The sequence below is a fragment of the Nycticebus coucang genome, chromosome X (genome assembly GCF_027406575.1).
Source record: "Nycticebus coucang isolate mNycCou1 chromosome X, mNycCou1.pri, whole genome shotgun sequence".
Lineage (NCBI taxonomy): Eukaryota > Metazoa > Chordata > Mammalia > Primates > Lorisidae > Nycticebus > Nycticebus coucang.
Window position 1 is genome coordinate 22,809,683 of NC_069804.1, and position 11,963 is coordinate 22,821,645.

The window sequence follows — 11,963 nt, forward strand, 5'->3', positions numbered from 1 at the left end:
TAAGACAATCAGACTGGCCCCCAAAATGGCCCTTGCAGCAAAGTAACCTTACCCTCCGAAGTTTAGGACTTGCCACGGCTCCCTCCATTAGTGCTGTCTCTCTTTTCTGGACTGACATTGAAGGCCACTCGGGAGTCTTCCAACCCTATATCCTAAATATCCCTATCAGCCTATGGGGAAGAGATATATTGCGACGGATATCCTTCAAACTCACATCAGACACCTTCTATAGTGAGACCGCCCAAAAACTCATGACAAAGGCAGGCTATTCTGGAACAGGCGGGATAGGAAAGAACCAGGAAGGAAAGTCACAGCCCATCCATGTTGAGCATCGTCCTGAAAGGGGGATAGGAGGGCCAGGACTGGGTTTTTCCTAGGGGCCACTGAGAACACTCGAAGGGAGAAGCAACTGTCCCAAAAAACCCCCCTTCAAATTTCATGGAAAACAGACAAACCTGTGTGGGTAGCTCAGTGGCCCCTCTCTAAAGAAAAGCTCGCTGCCACCCACATCCTAGTGCAGGAACAAATTGCCCCAGGACATCTTAAACCATCCACCTCACCCTGGAATACTCCTATCTTTGTAATCAAAAAGAAATCAGGGAAATGGAGACTACTCCATGACCTGCGTGCTGTAAATAATCAGATGCAGCTAATGGGCCCAGTCCAGCTTGGACTCCCCATCTTTTCTGCCTTACCAAAGAACTGGCCTTCCCTAGTGATAGACATTAAGGACTGCTTCTCTATCCCATTGCATTACCAAGATACTCAACGTTTTGCCTTTACCTTGCCTGCCATCAATCACTCCCAGCCCGACAGCAGGTTTGAGTGGCAGGTATTACCACAAGGTATGGCAAATAGTCCCACCATGTGCCAATTGTACGTAGCCCAAGCCATAACATCTGTCCGAGCACTCTTCCCTGAAGCAGAAATTTACCATTATATGGATGACGTCTTGGTCTGTGCTCCTCAACAAGAGCAATTGACAAAAATCTTACCTTGCCTTACCCAACATCTGGCTGCAGCCAACCTAACCATTGCCCCTGAAAAGATCCAACTCTCCAACTGCCAGGAATTCCTGGGCGCCAAACTCAACCTTACCATCATTACCCCCCTTAAGTTGACCCTCCGCACAGATCACCTTACCACCCTTAACGATTTTCAGAAACTACTGGGTGATGTTAACTGGATCCGCCCTTATCTAAGACTAACCAATCAAGAACTTCAACCACTGTACCAAATACTTACTGGAGACCCGGACCTCACATCCCCCAGAGTCCTCACTCCTGAGGCTCGACAGGTCCTCCAGTTGGTACAAGATCGAATGGCCTCAGCCCAAGTCCATCGTATAGACCTTAATGCCCCATTGTACTTGTGCATATTCCCAGACCCCCGATCACCCTCTGCAGCGTTCTGGCAGGAGGGCCCAATAATCTGGGTTTACCTATCACAGTCCCCAAACAAAATCTTACCTTGGTATCCCGAGGCTATAGCCCAATTAATCCTCAAAAGCATCAAATCAGGCCTCCAAACTTTCGCAAAACAACCAGATTATATCTGTACCCCCTACCAGCCCGCCCAATTAGAACACCTCTCCTCTACTAATGACACTTGGGCTATCGTGATCGCCACTACCACAGCTCATTTCGATAACCATTACCCCCATCATCCATTGGTACGGTTCTGCCTCAACAACTCCCTTATTTTCCCCAGAATCACAAAACCCACCCCTATCCCCCAAGCTATGATTATTTTTACAGATGGCTCCAAAACAGGCAAAGCAGCAATTATTACCCCCGAGCAACAAATTGTACACCAGTTTCCAACCAACTCCGCCCAAGAAACAGAATTACTGGCTGTGCTACAAGTTTTCCATATGTTCCCACACACCCCCTTTTAACCTACTGTCTGACAGCGCGTACGTTGTCCAGGCAGTCCAAGTAATTGAGAATGTTGGTGTCATTTCTACCCGGTCAACAGTCCAAAAGACCTTAAGCAACTTGGAACAACTCATCTGGCAAAGACAGCAGCCATTCTTCATAGGCCACATCCGAGCTCATTCTGGTCTCCCTGGCCCACTGGCTCAGAGCAATGCTGCCGCGGATGCCCTTACTCGCCAAGAAATAACCGCCTTTGTACTGGACTCCCTAAAACAAGCCCAACGTTTCCATAACCTATTTCATGTAAATTCTAACACCCTTCGCCACCGATACCAAATTACCAAAGAGCAAGCCCGAGAAATCATCAAACAATGCTCAACCTGTATTACCCACCTCCCAGCCCCATGTCTGGGAGTTAACCCACGAGGCCTCCTCCCTAACCATATCTGGCAAATGGATGTAACCCATGTCCCCGAGTTTAGAACCCTTAAATTTGTACATGTCTCCATTAACACATATTCTGGAATCATCTTCGCCTCCGCCCATACTGGCGAAAAGGCAAAAGATGTAATCAGCCATTGCCTGCAAGCCTTTGCCGCCTGGGGAACTCCTAAACAAATCAAAACAGATAATGGCCCTGCATACTGCTCCGCTCAGTTTCAACAATTTGCATCCGCCTTTTCAATCTCCCTAATTCATGGAATTCCCTACAACCCCCAAGGGCAAGGCATCATAGAACGAGCCCATTTAACTCTGAAAACTCAATTAGATAAACAAAAAGGGGGAGCTGCCTCCTCGCACCGCTCCCCGAAAGACAAACTAAATACCATTCTTTTCATTTTAAATTTTTTAACTTTGGACTCCAAGGGCCAGGCAGCCGCAGACCGCCACTGCCTCGGCCGTCAGACCGGCTCCCCAGTGCAAGTACGCTGGAAGGATGTTCTCACCGGGCAATGGCGTGGCCCAGACCCGGTTCTCATATGGAACCGAGGCGCGGTTTGTGTCTTCCCACAGGATCAGAACTCCCCGGTGTGGGTCCCGGATCGACTCACTCGTCCAGTGAACCCATCACGCGATGAAGCTGCGATCATGGAGTCACGTGAGCCCCCTTCCCCTCACCCTCTGCCTCTTCCTCCCCCTACCGATGATGTGTGAACCCACCCAATTTTGGGGGATCGCTCGCGCTTGGTCTAAACCTATGCCCCTTAGTAACAATCAGGTCTTCTGCCAGTGTTTTTGTCTACCAACGCCAGCTCAGGCTTTCCAACTATCCATGGGCAGGGCCAGTCTGCCACCATTGCTAAATTAACCCTGTCCCTCCCGGGCACACTTTGTTTCCGGTTTAACACCACTCCACCTGTCCTATCCTTCAACGGTCCCCCCGCCTGCCACCCCATCTCACCCAACTAAAGGACAGCACCAACCCTGTATCATGATGGCTACAAAAAGTCACTAAGCTATGTCAAAATGGCTTATGCACCCATTCCATGGGGTTTCTCCCCCTTCTTCTCAATGTTACAGGCCAGAATAACACCAAACCCCCCCACACAACCTCGGTGGGGAGGCCCTTGTGCCCCCCAACACTGTCCCGTGGTCCGGATGCAATGACCCCACCTCGCCCCTTTGGATAGACCACGGTTTCTCCATAAACCCCTACCCTCTTTCCCTAATGCAAAGCATCGGCAACCGCACAAGCCCTGCCGGCGGGTTCGCCACATGGCCTTTGTGCTCGAGCCTAGGAGTCTGTACAGATATTTTCCCCGACCTGGGCTAATGGAGAAGCGCTTTCCTATTCCAATGAGACCCATTTGCGGTGTAACAGCACCAAGTGTGCCAACAACACTGTCCCCCCAACTCCAGTCTGTGTTACTCCACCATTCCTTCTCCTGGTGGTCAACCTAGCCAACCTAACCACCCAAAATACAGCTGTGAACTGTAGTACTGACAACTGCACTCTGCAGCTCTGCTCTCCCCAGGCAGGAATCAACGACACAACCGTCATTGTGATCCTTAGACTCCCCACGTACGTGCCCGTGCCAGTGACAGTTGACACGAGCAGTCTACCACTCTTAAGGCCGAAACGTGATTTTGGGATCACTGCTGCTATTGCCGTTGCTGTTGCCGCAGCCCTCACTGCCGCCGCCACCGCTACCGCCGCCCTGGCCACCGCAGTCCCTGCCACTACCACAGTTAATCAACTCTCTGCCTCGGTCGCGGAGGCCCTGCGCACCCAAAGTGCCGTGGATGGACACCTGCGCGCTGGACTGCTCCTACTCAACCAAAGAGTGGACATTTTGCAGCAACAAGTACTTGACATGGAGAGATACCTCTCCCTTGGTTGTTTAGTTTCCCTGCCCTCTCTGTGTGTTACACCCACTGTCTTTGAACCCAATGGTACCCTCCGCAATGCTTCCAGGCAACTGTCCCAATACCTCCTAGGGACTTGGGATGCGGACTTCGAAAACTTCACCCGCCTAATGCTAGATCACACAGTAAACATAAATAGTACTCGAGTACAAGTGGCTTCCGCACAAGACATTCTGGGAGTAGTGAAAACCATAATCTCTCATGCCCGTAACTGGGCCAGCACCGCAGCCTTAGGCATTATGCTTTTGGCTGCCGTGGCCATGGGCATTGAGTTTGTCCATGCCCTCCGCCAAAGACAACAACGAGATCGAGTCATCGTCCAGCAGGCCCTCCTCGCCCTGCAATCGGGAGGCTCCCCCCAGATCTGGGTAAACATGCTGGACCAGTAGCCAATGACGGGTAAGATCCCCCCGACATAGATCAACCTAAGACAGAGAACAGGCCACCGTTGCCTGTACCCTCCATGACGGGTAAGACTATGCTCGAGCACGGGGACAACCTAAGACAGGCATGGTCCCAACCTACAAAATTAAATAAACAAAAAGGGGGAGATGTGGAGAGACCTGTAAGATGGCGACGGCTGCTGGCCTAAAATGGCGGAGGGATGGGAAAAACCTAACCTGTAGAGATAGCTGCTCCTCAGAAACAGATGACGCGCTAACTGCTTGTACTACATTAGGCAACCTATAACGGAGCCCCTTCCCTAGCAACTGTTGAGGTTGCCTCCCCTAGGGTTCCCATTAGGTGGAGTGGCTGGAAAGTCCCGAGAGCTAGCACCGGATGCGGGGGAGGCGGAAGCCCAGGGGATATAAGTACCAGAGAGTTGGTAACGGGGGAGGATTGATTGATAGGAGAAAGAAGAGGAAGGAAGAAGAGAGCTTGCTGTTTTCCCGAGCTGTATCATCTCTACAATAAAGTGCCCTTGATCCTTCCGTTGGTGTCCTCGTCCCTGCTGGTCAGCGGCCCTGCGACACCGACAGGGGGTCATCACTAAGCAGCACTTGTACCCCAGTGTCCAAAACTGCAGAAAAGATTGTTCAACCTGAGTATAGTCAACTCCCCCCCCACTTTAACAGATGCATAAAGTCTCCAGTTGCTATTACAGATCGAAGTTCCTTGACCATTTTTTTTATTCTAAAAAGTTAAGGTCTAGGTAGAAAGGTGTTGTGGATAGGGTAGACCAACCTCTGAAAGGCCCCAAACTCAACAAAATTTTCTAGGTCTTCCTTATCTTCCCATCATTAGTCAGAACATTGTGACAAGATTGACTTGGGAAATGGGTTTGGCAATAGACAACTGAGTAACCTCCATTCCTTGTTCTCCAGCACAACTTGGAGGGCTCTCTCATCAGCTAACTAAGGAGCATAGTACATACAGGCTCAATGGTTGTTTGCTCAAACCTCTTTAATATCACTTCTTTCTCACTACATTTTTGTATAACCAACTGCCCCTTTACACAGCATACTTTATCAATGAGGCCTACTACTGCCTTCCAGATAGTTGACCTGCATGTTCTCACCTGAATTCCCCCAAAAGGGCATTGTGGCCTTATGAGCCTTCAGGAAAAAGGGTTAAAATCACACGTAATAAATTCTTCAAAAAGAGGTAGGGCAGGGCGGCGCTTGTGGCTCAGTGAGTAGGACGCTGGTCCCATATGCCGGAGGTGGTGGGTTCAAACCCAGCCCCGGCCAAAAACCACAAAAAAAAAAAAAAAAAAAAAGAGGTAGGGCAAAGCCTTACGCAGTATTGCCTCTTTTGCTGTAGGAGAGAGGAGTCAATGTTTACAGAAGTTTTGTAGGAGCAGTAAGTGTTCTCTCAGAATATAGAATTCTTAGAGTATGAAAGACAACATTAGTGTGTGAACTCAAATTATTTCAAGTATAATAACTGACAGATTTTGATTTTGTTAGAGATTTTAAGTCTCCCTTGCTGGCAAACACCCAAGGGCACAGAGAATGTCACCTTCAACTTTCCAGCCAACGAAACATCATTATACAATGAAAAGTTTGGACATAGAAGTTTTTCTCATATAACATAAATATTCAAAATTCAAAAAAGTAACACATTTTAATACATAGGCCGGCATATTGAATACAAGACATCCCCTCATAAAAGAGATAAGGCAGAGCTTCCAAAGGTAAAAAAAAAAAAAAAAAAAACATTAAATGCCCAGAATTACCATATTCTAAAGTGAAGTGCTGAGCAATCTTATAAAGAAATGGAACCATAACTGGTTCCAGTGGCATTATCCCATGGCCCAGCCCAAAAGTATTAAATAGTTTAGTTGGAAGGAATATAGAATTTCTGTGAGAGTTGCCAATGTGACAGGCATATTCTTCACTATCATGAGTCTACCAAATACCCTACTCCCAAAATGCACAATTAAACATTCAGTTCAAATGGGAGGTACCCTTCTGGGGAACTGCCACATTTGGTACCCAAACTAGCTTTTTCTTTTTTTTTTTTAAGAGACAGGGCCTTGCTCTGTTGCCTAGGCTGCAGTCAAGTGGCACCATCATAACTCACTCCAGCCTTGAACTCCTGAGCTCAAATGATACTCCCTTTCAGCTTCCCAAACTGCCTGGATTACAAGCATGAGCCACGTCTGGCCCAAACTGACTTTCTTAAACTGTGCTCCACTGGGAGCTGAGCATACATAGTTCATGTAGTTCTTGGTTTTTAATTCTTCCTTAAAGAATCCATGCCGTACTTCAATGGTACATGCTACCTGGCTATTACTTGGAGCATGCAGCAAATAGGCCAGTTAGCTGCCCACTAATGAGTACTTCTTCCCATAAACCTGGCACCGTTGTCTGATTGTATCCAATTAATGAATCTGAACATGTAGGAAAGTCTAAAAGTCCTCTATGGAACTATGGAAATGGGTTAGCTGTGCAATCCCAAAAAAAGGAATATAATGTAATCCACAACCAGCAGCACTCTTGAAAAGAAGGTAGAAGGTCAGTTCTGGTACTTCTGGCTTTGGGATCCAATGATCCTCTCTCTACTGTGCAAAAGGCACACTCTGTACCTCTTCCAGAATTCTTTGGCCTCATGTATTGGAATCACTAGATCTTAGCCTCATGTATTAGAATGACTAGATCTTATTTTGAGGCTAGGTCCCATACTGTAGATGGATTACCATGCCTTACCCTTACATATCCTGCCCAGTTTATCCAGACCTAGGCAGGACACGTATGACGACCTTCTTGATTCTACCAATTTTGATACTAAAACCATCCTTATTCATGGGCATCCACACAGAGCATGAAAAGGAGATGTGTGTCTTGCGAATTCTGCTGCAAAAATTCATCCCCACAAAGACTATGAGTCGTCCAGTCCTTCATCCATCAGCCACAGCACACACTGCCAGGCTATTGACAACTAACTCAGAGTCACTCAAAGGTGCATTTGAGGGCTTGACTATCAGGGCAAGCCAACACAGCCCAACTCTCCAGTCCGAAAATTTTCATTTTCATGTAATTGTGAATAGTTTGGGGAGGTGCATAGATGCTCTGTCTCACATACCTCTTTACTTTTATCTTAATTGATAAGTCCCTGAAGATGATGCAGATAACCACAAGAAATGTGTATATTAAAGCCACCAAGAAACCCAACGTGTTGTCACAGTTGCTAAATCTACGACAGCCATCTTCTGGGGAGTAATTGTAGCTCTGAGATACTATTAATGTCTGGTTTCTTTCTTTCCTTAATATTCATGTTACATGTAAAAATGAATGTTACCTGGGCAATAGTCATTTTATTAGTACTTTCATTTAGGTCTTCCTATGGTAGGACATACCACCACCTGTCTTGCTGTGTCACTTTCTCAATGTCCACCAGCAATAACTAACAATCCATCACAGTCTTTCAAATGGAGTATACTGGGTAGTAATATCAGGAAAGTACCATGAGCAAACCCCAAAGTATGCTGTTTCCTGGTGAATACATCATATTTCCACTGGTTCCAGTCTGCAAAAATGTTAGTCAAAAATGTTAAATATTCTCATGCTGCCATGATTCCCGCACTGAAAGGAAACCTGGCATGTATATCTTGTTGGAAAGTTTCTAAGTCATGTTGCTGTTCAAAGTACAAAGCTTTTGAGTAATCTTATGTAATACACTGAGCAGGATTCCCATGGTAAGTATGAAATGCATCCAGTACAAAATGAGATTACCATATTTTATACCTCATGTGAGTGGCTTTAGATTTTGATTATTTTCTTTTCTTTTCTTTTTTCTTTTTTTTGAGTGCTGTGGCATCACAGCTCACAGCAAACTCCAACTCCTAGACATTTTCTTGCCTCAGCCTCCTGAGCAGCTGGGACTACAGGCGCCCACCACAACGCCCGGCTATTCTTTGTGGCAGTTTGGCTGGGGCCAGGTTCAAACCCGCCACCCTCGGTATATGGGGTCGGCATCCTACCCACTGAGCCACAAGGCACCGCCCTCTTTTTTTTTTTTTTTTTTTTTTTTGAGACAGAGTCTTACTATGTTTCCCTGGGTAGAGTGCCGTGGCGTCACAGCTCACAGCAACCTCAAACTCTTGGGCTTAAGCGATTCCCTTGCCTCAGCCTCCCAAATAGCTGGGACTACAGGCGCCCGCCAGAATGCCCAGCTATTTTTCTGTTGCAGTTGTCACTGTTGCAGTTGTCACTGTTGCTTAGCTGGCCCAGGCTGGGTTCGAACCTGCCAGCCTCGGTGTATGTGGCCAATGCTGTAACCACTGTGTTATGGACACTGAGCCATATTTTGATTATTTTCAATCAATTTTTCTTTAAAGGGCTCTGAGATTGTTCTTTGGCTGTCAGCCACATTTCCAAGAGTTATGCCTTGGTGGACGGCTGCTAATATGAGTTTGGATTAATTTTCCAGCACTGATCTCTGGGTTTTCAGACCACCTCTCTTAGGCATATAGTATGCCTGCCCGTAGTCTGCCAATGTCATCATGTAATGTCACCTGCACCCCTATGGTTAGGTTTCAGTCTTTCTTCAGCTGTGGAATATCCACTGATAAAAAACTGTTTGAGATCTCATCCAAGTCTTATCCTCTCCTCTTCAAACATCATGTCCTTCACCACTCGTCCCACCACCTTCTCCTGCAATTACTGGTCCCTGGGCTCAGTTCAGGCGCCCAGGTACAGTGTGCGGCCCACCAGCAGTGCAGCCAGCATCTATGCAGGCACCGGGGACTCAGGCTCCCGAATCTTTGAGTCCTGCTCCACCAGTTTCCAGGGCAGCTGGGGAACCAGGGGCCTGGCCACAGGGATAGCCGAGGGTCTGGCAGGGGGCATCCAGACCAAGAAGGAGACCACGAAAGAACTGAACAATTGCCTGGCCTCATACCTGGACAGAGTAAGGAACCTGGAGACTGATAATCAGAGGCTGGAGAGCAAAATCTTGGAATACCTGGCGAATAAGGGGCCCCAGGTCAGAGACTGGGGACATTACTTCGAGACCATCAAGGACCTGAGGGCTCAGATCTTCGCAAATTCTGTGGACAATACCTGCATGGTTCTGCAGACTGACAATGCCCAACTGGCCATGATCCAGTCTGTGGAGAGTGACAGCCATGGGCTCCGCAAGGTCACTGATGACACCAATGTCACTCAGATGCAGCTGGAGACAGAGATCAAGGCTCTCAAGGAGGAGCTGCTCTTCATGAAGAACCATGAGGAGGAAGTAAAAGGTCTACAAGCCCAGACTGCCAGCTCTGGGTTGACTCTAGAAGCAGATGCTACCAAATCCCAAGACCTAAGCAAGATCATAGCAGACTTGCAGGCCCAGTATGACAAGTTGGCTCGGAAGAACCAAGAAAAGCTGGATAAGAGCTGGTCCCAGCAGATTGAGGAGAGCACCTCAGTGGTCACCTCACAGTTTGCTGAGGTCGGAGCTACTAAGACAATGCTCACAGAGCTGACACACACAGTCCAGTCCTTGAAGATCAAACTGGACTCCATGAGAAATCAGACGTTCAGGTTGGAGGACAGCCTGAGGGAGGCGGAGGCCTGCTATGCCATGGAGATGGAGAATCCCAATGAGGTCCTGCTGCATTTGGAGTCAGAACTGGCACAGGCCTGGGCAGAGGGGCAGTACCAGGCCCAGGAATATGAGGCACTGCTGAACATCAAGGTCAAGCTAGAGGCTGAGATTGCCACCTACCGCCGCCTGCTGAAAGACGATGAGGACTTCAACCTTGGTGATGCCCTAGACAGCAGCAACTCCATGCAAACCATCCAAAAGAGCGCCACATGCAGGATAGTGGACAGCAAAGTGGTGTCTGAGACCAATAACACCAAAGTTCTGAGACACTGAGGCAGTAAGAGCAACGTGTGCTTATACCAATAAAGAGTTCAGAGGTCACTAGAAAAAAAATTGTTTGAAAGTATAGGTCAATGTGGAACAGTACATGTATTGGACATATATCATCAAATGAGTTTCATGCAGTGAATATGCTTTGATTGCTTTGATCGTATAGTTGCAAAGGGATATGTAGAATGCTTTTACATTAACATTAATATGTCCATCATTAGATTTCAGGTTCATCATTCTGTGAAATGAACTCCCCAACTGTTATGAGGTCTGGAAGATCTAGGTAGGTACAGAGGGACTGCTGTTACATTGATCTTACGGGTCAACACAGTGAGATGTGAAGAACCATCAGATTATTTCACTAGTAACACAAGACTATTAGAATAGCATAATCTTATTAACATCTCTGCCTCCATTACCTCCTTGATAAGTATAGGTTCTTATTTGCATTATCAAAATCCAAATTACAGTATCCTATTACACTTTACAGTTACTTCATAGCTGGTCTAAAAAAGTCTGCTGGGCGCAGAGTATTCGCTTATTTCCCACTACCAGTGCTCTATAGTGGCATTTCCCCATTGGGAACATCCCTTACAATCAAGAAAATAATAACAAATATTTAATACAAGTCTTCACACAATACGCTCACCAGTATCAGTTATAACCCTGTATGCATATTGATGTGAAAGGGCCCAACTGCAAACATACGTAAGTCCTCTATCCAATGTGAGGATTATTTTCAATCCAATCAGAGTAAAACAGACTGTGCATCAAAGCAGCACAGTGACTTGTACCCAAATGCCCAAAGGGGCTGGAAAGGTTTGGCAACTTGGGTGCCCTAAAATCCTTTTCTTGCTTTAACCAGTAAGTGCCTTAAGCCTCTGGTTCCAAATAGAAAGAGAGGCTTTGACCTTCACCAAGGGGGCTCTTTGTTCTTAAAAGAACGAAGGTCTAGCTAGAAAGATGGCATTTAAAGCTTAGATCACCAAAAGTCCAAGTAGCCAGGATCTTGGGAAATTTAAATCATAACATACACTGCCCTAACCCTACATTTTTTTTTTAATTTCAAATTCATATGAGGGTACAAATTTTTAGGTTACACTGTTCTCACTTCTGAGGTAAAGTTCAAGTTGTAGAAGAGCCCTTCACCCAGGGGTGTGCTGAACACCCTCATATTATGCACTACACCCATTGCCTTCCTCCTCCCACCAATCACCCTCCCCCCTCTGCCAATCATCTTCCCCCGGACCCTCCTCCCCTTTGCTAAGCAATATTTGTGTTTTATCATTCACGTGGGCATGAACACTGGTTTCATATTGGTATTGAGTACATTGGATTTTTTTTCCATTCTTGAGATACATTACTAAGAACAATGCCTACAAACATTTTTCAACTGGCAGCATACAC

General features: G+C 46.8%; 1 protein-coding gene across 1 annotated transcript; it reads left to right on the forward strand.

Annotated features, from left to right (window-relative positions):
* Positions 1 to 9,311: 9,311 nt before the first annotated feature.
* On the forward strand, positions 9,312 to 10,559 carry LOC128576714 (keratin, type I cytoskeletal 18-like). Its single transcript, XM_053578966.1, has one exon. It carries the CDS (start codon positions 9,312 to 9,314, stop codon positions 10,557 to 10,559), a length of 1,248 nt encoding a protein of 415 aa, XP_053434941.1.
* Positions 10,560 to 11,963: the final 1,404 nt, after the last annotated feature.

Bases quoted from the DNA above. Each gene is read 5' to 3' on its own strand.
- LOC128576714 (XM_053578966.1), top strand. From the start codon at position 9,312: ATGTCCTTCACCACTCGTCCCACCACCTTCTCCTGCAATTACTGGTCC.